At 57.3% G+C, this 15685-nt stretch overlaps 1 protein-coding gene across 1 annotated transcript in view; it reads left to right on the top strand.

Moving 5' to 3' along the window:
* Positions 1-4138: 4138 nt before the first annotated feature.
* The window catches only part of AHCYL1 (adenosylhomocysteinase-like 1), a 12927-nt gene continuing 1380 nt past the window's right edge, over positions 4139-15685 (top strand). Inside the window, exons 1-15 of the mRNA XM_010191436.1 lie at positions 4139-4159; positions 7326-7437; positions 7858-8001; positions 8677-8777; positions 9345-9456; positions 9884-9978; positions 10869-10975; positions 11058-11174; positions 11350-11413; positions 12756-12844; positions 13281-13351; positions 13770-13864; positions 13949-14047; positions 14580-14652; positions 14978-14979. Coding sequence (XP_010189738.1) covers positions 7347-7437; positions 7858-8001; positions 8677-8777; positions 9345-9456; positions 9884-9978; positions 10869-10975; positions 11058-11174; positions 11350-11413; positions 12756-12844; positions 13281-13351; positions 13770-13864; positions 13949-14047; positions 14580-14652; positions 14978-14979 — 1260 coding nt within the window. The 5' untranslated portion in view covers positions 4139-4159; positions 7326-7346. The remainder of the gene's footprint in view (positions 4160-7325; positions 7438-7857; positions 8002-8676; positions 8778-9344; positions 9457-9883; positions 9979-10868; positions 10976-11057; positions 11175-11349; positions 11414-12755; positions 12845-13280; positions 13352-13769; positions 13865-13948; positions 14048-14579; positions 14653-14977; positions 14980-15685) is intronic.

The following is a 15685-nucleotide window of genomic DNA, read 5'->3' on the forward strand; positions in this document are numbered from 1 at the left end:
AGGGAGCTGGGGGGTTCAAGGGGAGAAGAGGAGGTGAGGGGAGACCTTATCCCCTCTGCAGCTCCTGAAAGGAGGGGGTAGCGAGGAGGGGTTGGTCTCTGCTCCCTTGTAACCAGTGATAGGATGAGAGGAAGTGGCCTCAAGCTGCACCAGGGGAGGTTTAGGTTGGATTTTGGGGGGAATTTCTGTACTGAAAGGGTTGTCAGGGACTGGAAGGGGCTGCCCAGGGCAGTGATGGAGTCTCCATCCCTGGAGGGGTTTAAACGTGAGATGAGGTGCTGAGGGACATGGTTTAGTGGTGGCAGGGTTATGGTTGGACTCTTAAAGGTCTTTTCCAGCCAAATAATTCCATGCTATAACTCCTCTAGCCCAGGATGGTGCCACTTTCTGGCTCTCCCCAGGGCTCTGTGGATGTGGAGATCAAAAGATCCCAGCTGAGCTCCTGGCTGCGATGGCTCCTCCATTGTCCCTGCAGCCGTGGGCATTGCTGATGCAGACCCCTGTCACTGAGGTATCTTTTGCTGCTGAGCTGATTTGAATCAAAAATCCGGTTGTCCTGTGAGCTTGGCCACAGCCCCGTGTGAGTTCATGCAGCTGTTTGTCATTTAGGTGTGTGCTGGCTCGCTTGGATGTGGTGAAATGTGGTGGTTTAAGAATCGCGTAGGCAAATCCACCTCAAAACCCTCCCCTTGCTGGTGGTGAGTGGTCAGAGTGGGAGCTTAATGGATCCCAATGCGTCCATCCCTTTGCTCTGGTTTTCACCTGATTTTTTTCCTTCAATCCTTATGGGTTGCTGTGGTCCAGAAATGCCCCTCCAGGGCTGGGTGACCTCATGGGAGAAGAACCTGAAAAACAACCTGCTGATTTCCACCCCAAAAACCCACGGGTGCTGTCGGGTTTTGGAGGAGGAGCCGTGTCCCATTGTGTGCTGAGGGCTGCGATGGGTCCTTGTCCTGTGGGAACAGGGCCTGGGCTGGCCCTGGGAGCAGCACAGGGGACTCTGAGGACAACGACAGCCAAATCCTCCTAAACAAACCAAGCACCCTGGCACGGCCCCGGGGCCAGCGATGGGGAGAGGCGCTGGGAACCTGCGGTGAGCAGGGGGGGGATTCTGCCCCTGTGCTCTGCTCTGCTTTGATGAGACCCCCCTGCAGGGCTGGGTCCAGCTCTGGGACCCCCACCAAAGCCGTGGAGCTGCTGGAGCGGGGCCAGGGGAGGCCGTGGAGATGCTGAGGGGCTGGAGCAGCTCTGCTATGGGGACAGCTGAGAGAGTTGGGGGTGTTCAGCCTGGAGAAGGCTTCAGGGGGGCCTTAGAGCACCTTCCAGGACCTGAAAGGGCTACAGGAAAGCTGGGAAGGGACTTTTTACAAGGGGAGGTAGTGACAGGACCAAGTGGAATGGTTTTAAACTGGAAGAGGGGAGATTTAGATTGGATATTGGGCAGAAATCCCTCCCTGTGAGGTGGTGAGGCCGTGGCCCAGGTTGCCCAGAGAAGCTGTGGGTGTCCCCTCCCTGGCAGTCCCCCAGGCCACGTTGGACGGGGCTGGGAGCAGCCTGGGCTGGTGGAGGTGTCCCTGCCCATGGGGGTTGGACTGGGGGGGCTGTGAGGTCCCTTCAACCCAAACTGTGCTGTGATTCTAAGTGGCCTTGGGTGGCTTCAGCCCCAGATGTAAAGGCAAATATGACAGGAGGCTGTGGGTGGCTTTCGGGGGGGACTCCTCTCTCCTGGTCAGGAAATTTGGGGTCCCCAGGACCTGGCTGGTTGCAAGAGCAGAACCTGGGAGAGCACTGTCCCCTCTGTGGGGAGACGGCACATCAAACCTGTTGCTCAGCTCTTCTCTTTTTGACCTAAATAGAAGCAAAGCCTCCTGCTGGTGATTTGATTTTATTCTCCCGCTGATGCGTGGCTGAAGAGACCTCAGCCCCTGGGGTGCCTCATCCCTCCCTGCCCGCTGCACGGCCTGAACGTGATGCCTCGCTCCTGCAAATAAGTGGATTAAAACAGCTCAGCCTTTAGGAACGCCCAAACTCATCGGCAGGGCAGGACCAGGCTCCTGGTGAGGTCCCAATTGCAGCTCCCTGTTAACGAACAGATAATGAACCCTCGGCGTTTTGAAGGTGCCTGGCTCCAGGTCTGCAGAACTCAGCCCTGATTGTGTCTTGAGCGAGGCTGGCGAAGACGACGAGCGCCGATTTGGGCTGCGAAGCGGCTCCAGTCTGGCCGAATTGCCAGGAGTGACACAGAAATGGTGATTTTAGAAGACAAATCAAGGCAGGGCTGCCTGAGCAGCAACCGGCAGCGCCCTCCCAGCCTCTGCCAGGAGTTTTTGTTGGGAGAGGAGATCAAATCAGGGGAATCGGCCGCGCTGAATAGCCCTGATCTCTGCTGCTGCCTTTCTGCGGCCAAAGGAGAGGTCCCAGGACCCCGGATCCATTCAGGCTCCCCCCTGAGAGGGCAGAAATGGGTTACAGAGACTTCTTTTCGCTTTGCAGGTGGTTGCGTCGCTGCACGAACGTGCTCTGCTCCGATTTTGCCGTCATGTCCGCGGCCACGGTGGAGGAAACCGAGGAGCCCGCGGGGGTTTTTGGAGCTTCACTGCTTCCTTCTCTGCTTGGGCTTGAGCAGAGCCCGCTCTCGTCTGCACCGGGTTATTCCAGGACATCAGGGGCGGTGAGGGTGCTGTCTTTACACCGCTGTGGATGTGCCATTGCTCGCCTTGTCCCTAATGAGCAGTAACGACAAGAATCAGGGGGTTGCTAAGGCAAACCTGGTGCTGGTACAGTGGAGCCTGCGCCTCGGTGAACGGGGTCAGCGTGCGGCCCCGGGGGTGCTGTGAGTTGGTGGATGCTTTCCAAATCCTCCTCCTCCTCCAACTTGCTCCACCGCTGTCCCCTCCAGGCTGTGCTGGGTGCAGTGAGGGATGTGGAGCAGTGAAGGAGCTCGAGCGGCCTCTCTGGAGCCGTTCTGGGGATGGGAAGAGTCTGTGAGAGGGCTCGGCTGTGCCCGAGGTCAACCCAGCTGCGTTTACCAAGTCCTCTGCAGCTCGGAGGTGGAGGGGAGGGAACATCCATTCCTCGGTCAGCTCAAAAAACTGCTGGGGAAAAACAGAGGAGAAACCTTTTTGGGTATTGCCATGAGCTGCTGGTTCGTTTACATGGTAGCAGACCTGGATCTGGAGTCTGTTTGCCGTTCCTGTGCTGGAAAATTGAATAAAGGGGCATGGATGTGCTGAGGACACGTGGGTTTGGGTGCACACCTTATAACATAGGGAGAAGCTCGGTGAAGCTGAGCGGCTTCACAGTGATTTTTTTGGGATGCACCAGGCAGTGCAACCACGCAGGGTGGCCCCCTTAGAAGGGCCAGGGGGTCACTACCACCTCCTCTGACCCTTTTTGGGCTGCAGCGCTGGGTCAGCACGGGTGATGCTCCAGCACCACCTCCACTGCGCCAGACCCAGCACCTGTGGGGGTGGTTTGAGCCGAAAAGGAGAGCGGACGTTGGTGGGGAGCATCGGATCTGCCTGGAAATGGGTTTCACAAGGGGAGAAAATGCACTTCAGGCTTGGCAGGGGCAGCCGGGAGCAGCGTCCAGCGTCGCTGGGCAGAAGAAATCAGGTCCTGGTGTTTTCCTACAGGGCACGGCCTAAAAAAACCCCTTTGCACCACGCAAGGAGCTGCCCGTTTGGCACAGGGCTCTGCAAGGACCCCATGTCCTGTAAGGGGGAAGCGATGCTGGAAAACGGCCCCGGCTCCGTTTCTGCCCAGAGAAATCGCTGGTTTGCCTCCTCGCTCAGGAATTGCTGGGCCAGGAAAATATTTTCCTTGCTCTTCAACCCTTGCGCTCCACCCGCTTGAAAAAGCCGCTTCCAGTGGGATGAGGTTTGGGATGCGATTCACCACCGCGCTCTCCGCAGTCTCCGGGTCCCCTCTCGCCGCAGCCCCTGGCCGGGGATGCCGCTCATTCCGATTCCCGTGACGAGCCGAGGGATTACGAGATTTTCTCGGGTGCCCTAAAGCAGCCCCGCACGTGGAAGGTGACGCAGCGCACGTCGCCGCCCGCCGTGCTCCCTCGTCTTCCTCGCTGCCGGTCGCTGAGTTTATTTTGGGGGCCGGGGAGGTGGGGGTTTGATGTGTGAACGCTTCATCGGGTTTGGAAGCTGCTGGCAGGGTTTGCTGATAATTTTAGCCAGGGCAGATTTTGCTAAGCTGCAGAGTTCAGCTGAGCTCTGGTAAAGCCACGGCGGGGATTACTGTGGTTAATTCAGCGCTTGGTTTCTTTAGCGGTGATGGTCAGGATTCAAACTCTCCCTAAAATATGGGACTGTGCTTTGGAGCTGGCTCCAAACCCCCCTGCTGGTGTCCAGTACATCTCGGTTATGGGGAGCACAGCAGCCCTTTGTATCCCATTGCATCGCAAAGCCGCTTTGCTCCATGAAACCATCCAGGCACCACAGAATCCCAGAATATGAGGAGTTGGAAGGGACCTGGAAAGCTCCCCGAGTGCAACCCCTGCCAGAGCAGGATCACCAGAGCAGTCACACAGGAACACGGCCAGGGCTTTGGGTGTCTGCAGAGAAGGAGACTCCACAACCTCTCTGGGCAGCCTGGGCCATGCTCTGCCACCCTCACACTCACAAAGTTTGTCCTCATCTTCAGCTTGAACCTCCTGTGCTCCAGCTTGGGACCATTGCCCCTTGTCCTGGCATTGGCCATCCCAGAGCAGAGCCTGGCTCCTCCCTCCTGACACTGCCCTTTCCCAATGGATCCCCAGGAATGAGGGCACCCCTCAGTCTCCTCTGCTCCAAGCTCAAGAGCCCCAGCTCCCTCAGCTGCTCCTCAGCAGGAGATGCTCCACTCCCTCCATCACTTTGTGGCCCTGCTGGACTCTTCCAAGCAGTTCCTGTCCTTCTTGAGCTGAGGGCCCAGCACTGGACACAAGATTGCAGCTGTGGTGTGAGCAGGGCAGAGCAGAGGGGCAGGAGAACCTCTCTGCCCTCCAACCACCCCTTCTCATCCACCCCAGGATGGCGTTGGCCTTCTTGGCTCAAGGGCACATTGCTGGCTCATGGGATCTGCTGCCACCAACACCCCAGGTCCACGTTTCACCACAGGGAACTGCCCTGGCCCAGAGTTCCCATGTCCTGGGTGCTGTAAGCGAGGACAAACACCCACTTGCACCCTGGGCCGGAGCAGCAGAGCTGGGGTTATCTGTTTTTTTTTCATCTCTTCCCTGGAAACCCCACCCTGAGATGGAGAGGATTCATCAGCCAACGCTTGAAGCCGGTTTTAACGCCAGCAGCTGTTTTTCAGGGCACGTCAGCACCCTCTGATGAATTTCCAGAGGAAGAGGTGGGTGCGAAGGGGTGGAAATCGTCCTCTTCTCACACCACTGATCTTTTTCCCCCACCCTGGACGTACCCAGGAGCGATTTGCCCACACGGAGGTGTCCAGGAAAGGTGGATCCAAGCAACAGACGGAATAAATACCAGCGATATCATTCCTTGGTTGGGAAACTGCCGTGCCCTGAGGACGCTGCTGCTGCTGCCTGGTGCTGTGTGCTGCAAGTGCTCCTGCTCCCGTGTCTCTCGGTACCGGCTCTCCCAGCGCTGTCGGTTACGATGCCCTCTGGTTCCTCCTTCTGCACCAAGTGACCTCAACCGCTTGCAAAACCAAACCTGCCAACCCCATTTTCCCTTCCCACTCCTTCCAGTAATGCAAATCCGTGCAGCATGCGTCAGCTGGGAAGTCTGGGAAGCAGATACCAGGCTGTAACGTTTCCAGTACGGAGGAGCTGCCGAAAACCCCCATCGACTGGGTTTCGCCAGGACCTGGGGCTCTGTTTTAAAGCCCAGATGGCCATACTGGTGCTGCAGACACCCCAAACTGGACAGATCCCTCCTTTCTGGGCTGGATCATCTCCACTAAATGGTTTTGTTCTTCTCCCCTCAAAGGCTGTTTCCCACATTAAAGCTTTTGAGCTGGTTGTGGGATGGAAAAACCCTCTCTTTGCATCATCCCGATGTCTTCAGGACGTTTCCTCCAGCTCCGCGGAGATGCTTTGTTAACCCTGCTCCCCGCTGGGACCTCTCATCTCTGTTAAATCAAGAAGTCGAATTTAAATCCTGCAGCAGAGGGGCTCTGTGTCAGGGTCCCCTGCACGGCGCCGTGCTGGGCAAGGGACCATCGGAACTGGGTTCACTGGTGCTTTTCCTAATTCCCTTTCATCCCCCTCACCTTTCTCTTGCAGAAGCAGCAACGAGGCTGGGCACATGGCATGAGTCCAGCATTTTGGGAGCTATTTTTCCCCCTCTTTTTGGCCCAGCGCGGTTGAATTTGATGAGCTGGTGGTAGGTGCCGCAGCCTTGGCTGAGAGAGGAAGGAGGGGCGGCTGTTTTTGGGCTCCTCTTACAATGGAAACATCTGTAACGCAGAGGAGACTGCGAGGCAGGGCAATGTCAACTGCTTTCTGTTGAAATGTTCTCTCGATGAGGTTTTTCTTCCTCCCCCTGCTTTTAGTGTGGGTTTTGGAAGGACGCGCCGTGTTTTCAACCTGCGGGGGATGCTCTGCTCCCGAGGAGTAGCCCTGGCAGTGCCAGGGATCCCAGTGTCTGCTGGGACCACCCCAGCTCTCTCGCTGCTGCGTTTTTGGGTTGAAATCCATCAGTTTGAGGCAGGAGCTGTATTTGAGTTGTGTGAGTGGTCTGGCGTTCTTGGAGGAGGTTTAGGGAGCCAGGGATGGGTTGAAGGGGGTGTTTTCAGCCACACTGGGTGCTCTTTTTGTCTTCACATGTTTAGTGTCAGATCTGTTTTATCCTGGTGATGATCAGGCGGAGGAAGAGGGTTAATTCTTGGCATCTGTTCCTTGCTGCATTTGGGGATGCTCATTTAAATATTTAAAGGGTGAGTGTCACGAGGATGGAGCCAGGCTCTTCTCGGTGACAAACAATGATAAGACAAGGGGTAACGGACACAAACTGGAACACAGGAGGTTCCACTGAAATTGGAGAAGAAACTTCTTCTCAGTGAGGGTGACAGAGCCCTGGCCCAGGCTGCCCAGAGAGGTTGTGGAGTCTCCTTCTCTGCAGACATTCAAAACCCGCCTGGACGCCTTCCTGTGTAACCTCATCTGGGTGTTCCTGCTGCGGCAGGGGGATTGGACTGGATGAGCTTTGGAGGTCCCTTCCAATCCCTAACGGTCTGGGATTCTGTGATTCTGTGACCGCAGCAGTTGAGGTGGACCGAAGGGAGCCACGGGCCCGTGGAAAGGTGCTGTGCCCCAGGGAGCACCTCCTGATTTCACCCCTCTCTTCCTTTGCTCTTCTCAGCAAATCCAGTTTGCAGATGACATGCAGGAGTTCACCAAGTTCCCCACCAAGACGGGCCGGCGCTCCCTGTCCCGCTCCATCTCGCAGTCCTCCACCGACAGCTACAGCTCCGGTAGGTGCCAGGCTTCTCGTCCCTGCATCACCCTCTCCCAAATCCTCTCCCGAATTCAGCATTGGTGCCGCTGTGAAGGCGCTGCTCACACCACGTATCAGGATGCTCCGTGCTGCTGTGTTGTCCTTGACCACAGAGGGGATAATTCTGGGGTTGCAAATCCAGCATTGGTGCCGCCGTGAAGGCGCTGCTCACACCATGTATCAGGATGCTCCACGCTGCTGTGTTGTACTTGACCACAGAGGGGATAATTCTGGGGTTGCTGAAGCTCAGGCATTGATTTCCAGTTGACAACGCTGTTATCTCTGGGTTATTTTACTGAACAAGAGCACAAAACGCGTGCGTGTTGGAAAATCGGGATGCGAAACGGAGCAGAAATCCCTGAACCTGGGCTAACGTGGGGTTCTCTCCTGGCTTTAGCTGCCTCCTACACAGACAGCTCTGATGACGAGGTGTCCCCCCGCGAGAAGCAGCAAACCAACTCCAAGGGCAGCAGTAACTTCTGCGTGAAGAACATCAAGCAGGCGGAGTTCGGGCGCCGGGAGATCGAGATCGCCGAGCAAGGTAAAAGTGAAACGTGGGGTCTGTGGGGGTCTCAGAGACCACAGATTGAGCCATGGCAATTCCCACAACTCATGCTACAGCCTCGGGGACCCTCTGTTTCCCCCCTAAATCGACAGATGATGTGAGGAGGAGCTAGACGTGACAGCAAATGTACAGCATCCATTTCCTAACAGCAGCAGGGCTCTTGCAGGGTGTTGTGTTCTGGTGGCTTTGGATGAGAAACCTCAATGGGCAAAGATCTTGCAGTGCCTTTGGGGATGTGAAAACTGAGCCTCAGCCCCTTCCCCTGAGGCTTGTGGGAAGCTGAGTTACCGTTTCTAGTGGGGTGATTGGGTAACTTTGCTTTTGGGCTCCTTCTGGACACGTGCTGCCGAAGCTGTTTGCATCTTCTTGAGATGTTTCTCCGTGATTCTGCTGCAGGGCTGGTGACTGGGGTGCATCAGATGCCTTCCCTGGGCAATGCCCATCCCAGACCTCTCTTGTTACGTGGTTGGAGGATGCTGTGTCCTGAGTGGCTTTGTCAAGTGACATTGGTCTTTTAATCCCATTTTGGACAGACCTACCAGGCCAGGGATGGGGAGCAAACACCATGGGGCTGGACGTAGGCTGTGAGACCCCAGAAATGAGAGACTTTCTGGACTAAGCTGTCATTAAACCCCTCTGTTCCTTTTGCAGACATGTCTGCTCTGATTTCACTCAGGAAACGGGCTCAAGGGGAGAAGCCTTTGGCTGGAGCTAAAATCGTGGGCTGCACCCACATTACGGCCCAGACTGCGGTGAGTGGCTGCCTCTTTGGGGTGTCTGGGGTGGGACAGACATGTTTTACCCCCAGGGAACAAAAATTTCTTAAGTTCTCAGCCTGGGGTACCTTCACTTTTCTGGAAACACCTTGGAAGGGTTCCGCTGCCCACGTTTCCCCATGCTGGAGCCGATCTCTGATGGGTTCCTCATTGCACAAGGCTGTTTTGGGGGGGCTGCCTCGGCCCTGCTTGTGCCCGTCACTGCATCCTGGGCCCTGCTTGTGCCCTTCACCACACCCCTGGGCCAGCATGTGCCCTTCACCGCAGCCCTGGGCCTGCTTGTGCCCATCACCACTGCCCCAGGCCTGCGTGTGCCCTTTGCCACTGCCCCAGGGCCAGCTTGTGCCTGTCACTGCACCTCTGGCCCTGCTTGTGCCCATCACCGCTGCCCCAGGCCTGCGTGTGCCCTTTGCCACTGCCCCAGGGCCAGCTTGTGCCTGTCACTGCACCTCTGGCCCTGCTTGTGCCCATCACCACAGCCCTGGGCCTGCTTGTGCCCATCACCGCTGCCTCAGGCCTGCCGCTCATGCCGCTGTCCCGCAGGTGCTGATCGAGACGCTGTGTGCGCTGGGAGCGCAGTGCCGCTGGTCCGCCTGTAACATCTACTCCACCCAGAATGAAGTGGCCGCTGCCTTGGCAGAAGCTGGGGAGTACAGCTGAGTCCTTCCAGCCCCTCCTGGTGCTGTGGCTGTGTCCCCTCTGGAGCTTGAGGAACGGTTTGGACTTTTTAGGGAGGGATAAGTAGTTCTGGTCCTGTCGTGGGCTGCGGTTTGGTCCCTGCGTGGCCCTTTGGCCCTCCAGTCCTTGGCTTTTCTGAGCAGGCCAAGCAGCAGAGAGCTCTGCCGAACTCGTACAGCTGAGTCCTTCCAGCCCCTCCTGGTGCTGTGGCTGTGTCCCCTCTGGAGCTTGAGGAACGGTTTGGACTTTTTAGGGAGGGATAAGTAGTTCTGGTCCTGTCGTGGGCTGCGGTTTGGTCCCTGCGTGGCCCTTTGGCCCTCCAGTCCTTGGCTTTTCTGAGCAGGCCAAGCAGCAGAGAGCTCTGCCGAACTCGGCAGAGGCCAAGGATGCTCCTCTTCTCCTAGGTGTTGCCGTGTTTGCCTGGAAGGGGGAGTCGGAGGATGACTTCTGGTGGTGCATTGACCGCTGTGTTAACGTAGATGGCTGGCAGGCCAACATGGTAATGAGCCTTCTTCCAGCCCTTCCTCTTCCTCCATGGAGTGGTTGCTGGATGCTCCTCACCCTTCGCTCCCTGGGAGCCTGCTGGGGCTGCCTGGGCTTTGCAAAGGCCTCTGAGCCCCTGTTACAGTGAGGGTCCTGGAGAATGGCAACCAGAGCTGGGTTGGGGGCAACCGTGGGGGCTGTGGGAGCTGCAGAGGCAGTGTCCTGGGTTGGTTTGGTCCCATGGCATGGGAGCATCTTCTGCTGGAGCTGCCAACAAGTTGAGGAACCACAGCACCTCTCCCCTCAGAGTTGGCCCTGAGAAGCCACAGGGCCTCTTTCCTTTCAGGATCAGCCCTGCGGGAGCTGCCCCAACCGCTCCTCTCTCACACAGATCCCACCCACCCTCTCCCACAGAGAGTGGGGTCTCTGCAGGGCACCTTTCCCTTGCTGGGAGCAGATGGTGCCTCTCACTGCCGTGGTGCATGGTCCGTGGTCACTAATGATGCAACAGCCTGTGTCAACGGGCCATGACAGCTCCCGCAGCCTTTCCTCTCCACCGTTTGCTTTCAGGCCATGAATGTGGCATCCTCCTGATCTCAGCCTGTTTAGTTAGTGCTGCCTGCGGTCACGTTTCCAGGCTGCAGAGCAATAGCAGGGGCAGAACAACCCTGTTAGGATCCATCAGCTCCACGCAAGGGGTAAGAAATCCTCTGTGTTTTGGAGGAGACCCCGAGTTGCTGGCAAGCAGGGGAACCCAGGAGCCCTGGCCCCCAGACCTCTGCCCAAAACCCCCTCCATCAGTGCCTGAAGATGCTCTCCATCTCTTTTTCCCCGTCCTATCCCCAGCGAGTGCTTTTCCCAGTGGAAGTCCTGACTGCTCCATGCTCTTCCTTGCCTGTTCCCTAGATCCTGGATGACGGCGGGGACCTCACCCATTGGGTTTATAAGAAATACCCCAACATCTTCAAGAAGATCCGAGGGATCGTGGAGGAGAGCGTGACTGGCGTGCACAGGTAGGTGGGTTGGGAAGGCCGATTTGAAGATCTCTCATTGGGTTGCTGCTCTCTGCTCTGACCTGCTGCTGTCCTCTCCCAGGCTGTACCAGCTCTCCAAGGCCGGGAAGCTGTGTGTCCCAGCCATGAACGTCAACGACTCGGTCACCAAACAGAAATTCGACAACCTATATTGCTGCCGGGAATCAATCCTAGATGGGTGAGTCCAACTCTGTTACTCTCACCCCGGCAGATTCGGCTCTGGCTCCTCTCGAGCAGAGCTTGGGCTCTTTGCTGCTTGGCCCTCGCTGTGTGTTCACAGGAGCTGCTTTTGGGGGCTCTTGCAGTGGTGTGCGCCTGACTAATCCCAACACAGGTCTCTCTCTGTCCCTCAGCCTGAAGAGGACCACGGATGTGATGTTTGGAGGGAAGCAAGTGGTGGTTTGTGGTTACGGGGAGGTGAGTTTCACAAGCGGCAGAGCTGTGAGTCAGCCCCCCCTTGAGCCATCTCCTGCTTCTTCCATGTGCAAAGACCACTCACCCTTGATATAGGAGCAGCTCAAACCTGGTGAGCGATTACCAGGGCAATCTTCCTAGAACAAGCACCAGATTTCCCAGTTTGCCTGCAGATTAGCTGGGCTGCAAACACGACAGTTGCTGGGAACGCTGGCCTGAATTCCAACTACCCATGGGTGCTCCCATCTGCTCCCCTGGCCCCAGTTCAGCATCCAGCCCGGCTGTCACCGCGCCTGTGACAGAGGAGGCGGAGGGGCAGGCAGCATCTCGCTGGTTGATCATGTTCTGGCAGAGGGGAGCGGTATCACGAACTTGTAAATGATTCTGCCCTGCGAGAGCGCGGAGCCGGGAGCTGACACCTTCCCTCCATCTGTGCGCTGTCTGCGTGGGTGTTTATCTTCCCGCGCTGCACAGGGCCTGGCAGCAGCTGCAAACGCTCTTACCGAGCTTACTGATTTCTTTAGACACCACTGCAGCCCGGCTCTGCTCGACCAGGAGCTGCGCTGGCTCTTGCCCAGGTGCTCTGGGGAGGCGTCTGTGTCTCCAGCCACGAGTCGTGCTGGGAGCTGTAGTCTCCAGGGCCTGTCCCACGTTTAACTGACTTCTTCAAAACAAGGGAGTCCTTCCACCTTCACTGGTTTTCCCTTTGGATGTGGGTTGCGCTCCCACTTTGGCTGTTTTCAGTAGACCTGAGGTTGGAGCTGGCTGATAAGTGAGGGTTTCTCTGAAGGTTTTTCTTGCCCAGCATCGTTTTGCTGGTCAGAAAGTGGGTCTGAGCATGGGTATGTGCAGATTGGCCAGTTGTGGGACAATGACATGGGGAACCACACTCCAGTTTAATTTTGTCGTGACGAGAGGGATAGAGGCAGAGGTGCTGTTACAGGAGCTCTGCTCTCCCCCGCGCTGGTGCAGGCATGGGGCAGAGGATCTGTCCCCTGATCTGTCCCCCAGTTAGTGCAGGACAGCTCTGAGCACCAAAGAAAATGTGTGCTTGTCTGTGCTGGGTTTAATCTCCTCCTGGAGGAGAGCTCAGAAGGGCTCCTGCAATCCTGGGGCTGTGCAGGCTGCAAGTGTGTTGGGTTTGGAAAGCTCCTGCTGTGCAGTTGTGGTGGCCTTGGAGGGGAATCTGGGCTTGCAGCAGGAGCGCCACTCGCCAGCTCCATCCCTGAGCTGCTCCTGGCGTTGGGCAGATGCTGGGATGAGCATCTCGGGCAGTTTTAAGGAAGGGCTTGTGGCACTTGGTGTGTCCTGTGCTCATCTTCACACTGACGCTTTGCCTTGGCAGGTCGGCAAGGGATGCTGTGCTGCCCTGAAAGCCCTGGGAGCCATCGTCTACGTCACCGAGATCGACCCCATCTGCGCTCTCCAAGCGTGGTAAGATGTTACATGGTGCTTGTGGGCATCTCTTCTGCTTTCCCGAACCAGAGCCAGGAGGATCTGTGGCTGATTTTGGAGGATACACATCTTGGGGGGGGTGGTGGGGCAGGGCTGGTTCAGTTTGGGGTACCAGGCAGTAGGTGTCTGCCCTGGCTGGCTTGAGAAGGCTGCTCGAGGTTCATGCAGGGCTGGCTGAATGCTCCACACATCCCCCGGCTCCTCCAACATTTTTGGGAGCAGATTTAACACCTGCAAAGCCCTTCCTCATGCATTTGGCATCCCTGGGGGTGTGAGAGCAGAGCTTGGCTGCTGTGCAAGCAATTTGGAGCTGCTGCAGCAGCCATACAGCACCGAGAGACCCCTCCTGGCCTGGGGCAGAGAGGGGAACAGGCTTCTCCTCCTCATCGTGGTCCCTCTCCCCCTTTTTTGCCAGCATGGATGGATTTCGGGTGGTGAAGCTGAGCGAAGTAATCCGTCAGGTGGATGTCGTCATCACCTGCACAGGTAGGGATGGGGAAGGTTCCTTCCATGGGTGAGGCTGAGGAGGAGCAGTCGTTCCCAAAGTGGTGTCTGAAGGGGTCTGGGGAAGCTGGGGATGGAGGACCCTTCGCTGCTCATTTTACAACAGCAAGAGCTTTTCCTCCTCCTCTCCCCAATTTTCTATTTGGCCACAGTCATGTTCTGTCCCTAGGAGCAGGGACATTGTGGCCATGTGTCCCCAGGGGTATTTTGGGGTCTCCTAGAGCCTGGTGAAGTCATGGGACCAAAGATCAGCGCTCGTCCCATGTATCACAGCCAGGAGGGCTCTCGTCCTGATGTTGCCCCAAGCTGAGCTTCTCTGACTCAAATGCAGGGAAGGAGAAATCCGAGGGATTTCTTTTTCCCGCTGCCTTGGGTTCATCTGTGCCCTCTCTGCCTGCAGGAAACAAGAACGTGGTGACCAGAGAGCACCTGGATCGGATGAAAAACAGCTGCATCGTCTGCAACATGGGCCACTCCAACACCGAGATCGATGTGGTGAGTCCACTTGTGGCCTCGACGGCTGCGTCCTCCCCGTTATCCTCCTGTGATGACCCCAACCTCTTCCTCCTGCTCTTGCAGACCAGCCTCCGGACCCCGGAGCTGACCTGGGAGCGGGTGCGCTCCCAAGTGGACCACGTCATCTGGCCGGACGGGAAACGGGTGGTGCTGCTGGCTGAGGTGCGCTGAGAGCTGGGCCACAGCTTGTAACAGAGGGTTCACCAGCTGGAAAGGTGCTGGGACACCCAAGAGGAGGTTCAGAGCTCAGGAAAGGCTTTCCTGCCTTATTTATCCTTTTCATTTTCCTTTTCTTGAGGCAGGAAGGGTACCACGTACCACATGCAACTGCAGAGGTGCCATCTGGCTCTGTTCTTCCGAGCCGGGAGCTGTCCAAATGCCGTCTGCTTCTCCCTTTGGCAGGGTTTCCCATGCAGCAAACGGGCTGGGTGTCTCCTCTTCCCAGCTGAGCTCTCCTGGCAGTGGGAGGGACTGGTTCTTGCTTAGGGACCACCAAATTTCCCTGCCATAAAGCTAAGGGTTAGGGTGGAAACTGAGGCAGAGTTTGGATGCTCTGGTCCCATGGGTGGCCCTCGAATCACTGCACTGTGGTTGTGACCTGAGGGGGTAGAGGTGAATCCCACCTTGAAATGTGATTTGGTTTGGCTCTGGGGGCAAGCTCAGCTCTCTGCCAACTCCTGCTGCTGTCTCCTAGGGCCGTCTTCTCAACCTGAGCTGCTCCACCGTTCCCACCTTCGTCCTCTCCATCACGGCCACCACTCAGGTCCGTACGGGTTTGCTCTGGGGCCTTGCATGCGCTTTGGGACGGGGACGATTGCTGGGGCCACGCGGTTGGATGGGTGCTTGGGATCACACCAGAGATGCCGTAGCCACCACCTCTTGGCTGGGCTGCAGTTAATTGTGGTGTGGACTTGGGTTACAGCTGGGAGACAGCTTTTAAATGAGCCAGGCTTGGTGGCAGAGCCCCTGCTGTGCTGGAAGCCACTGGAGAGCTCCCCTAGCACAGGTTTAAGCTCACTTCAAAGCAAGGCTTTGCTTTGGCTTTGGGCCCTTTTTCTGCATCATTAAAAACATTGGGGATGTGGAGGGGAGTGGTTAAAAAGCTCCCTGGGCAGACACGGGTGGTGCCTTGCCCTGTTTGTCGCGGCGCTGCCTGTCCAAGGAAAACGAGGATTAAATTTGGCTCTGCTCTGCCTGTGCGAGTGATGGGAGGAACCCGCCGGGCTGCAGACACAGAGGGGGCTGCGCTGGGGGAAGGTGGGGAACCTCCTCATCCTCACATTTATCAATCCCCAAACCGCTGGGGACCGGGGCTGTGTTTTGGACTTGGCTCTGAGCGGCGTGAACCGGCGCGTGGGGAGGTCCAGTTTGATTTTTGCCGACGCGTGGGGAGGTGCAGTTTGATTTCCGCCGAAGGGGCGGCCGTGGTTTTTGAGGGGGCGATGCCACCAGCTTAGCACGAGCAATCCCTTCGTTTCCGCGGGAGGGTTGAAGGGCACCGGAGCTGCTCCCCTCTCCTCCAGCCTCGTGTGCTGCCTTTCCCCGGGGCGTTAAGCCCAGATGCTGCCTCCGAGCTGGGTGTCACCTCCTCTGGTGCTCCCCAGCTTCAGTGGGGTCATGGAGACCCAGAGGAGGATGCACCCTCGGGTGGAAGCGTTTCCTTCGAGGCGTTTTGGGAATGGAAATAGGGATTTTACCCCCTCCCTTGGGCTCCCTCATCTCCACGGCTGTTAGGGGTGCTCAGCGCTGCTCGGTGGCCGTCCCTGACTGTCCCCGGGCTGTCCCCTGTCGTGTCCGCAG

This window comes from Mesitornis unicolor, unplaced genomic scaffold (assembly GCF_000695765.1).
Source record: "Mesitornis unicolor isolate BGI_N332 unplaced genomic scaffold, ASM69576v1 scaffold18199, whole genome shotgun sequence".
NCBI classification, from domain to species: Eukaryota; Metazoa; Chordata; class Aves; order Mesitornithiformes; family Mesitornithidae; genus Mesitornis; species Mesitornis unicolor.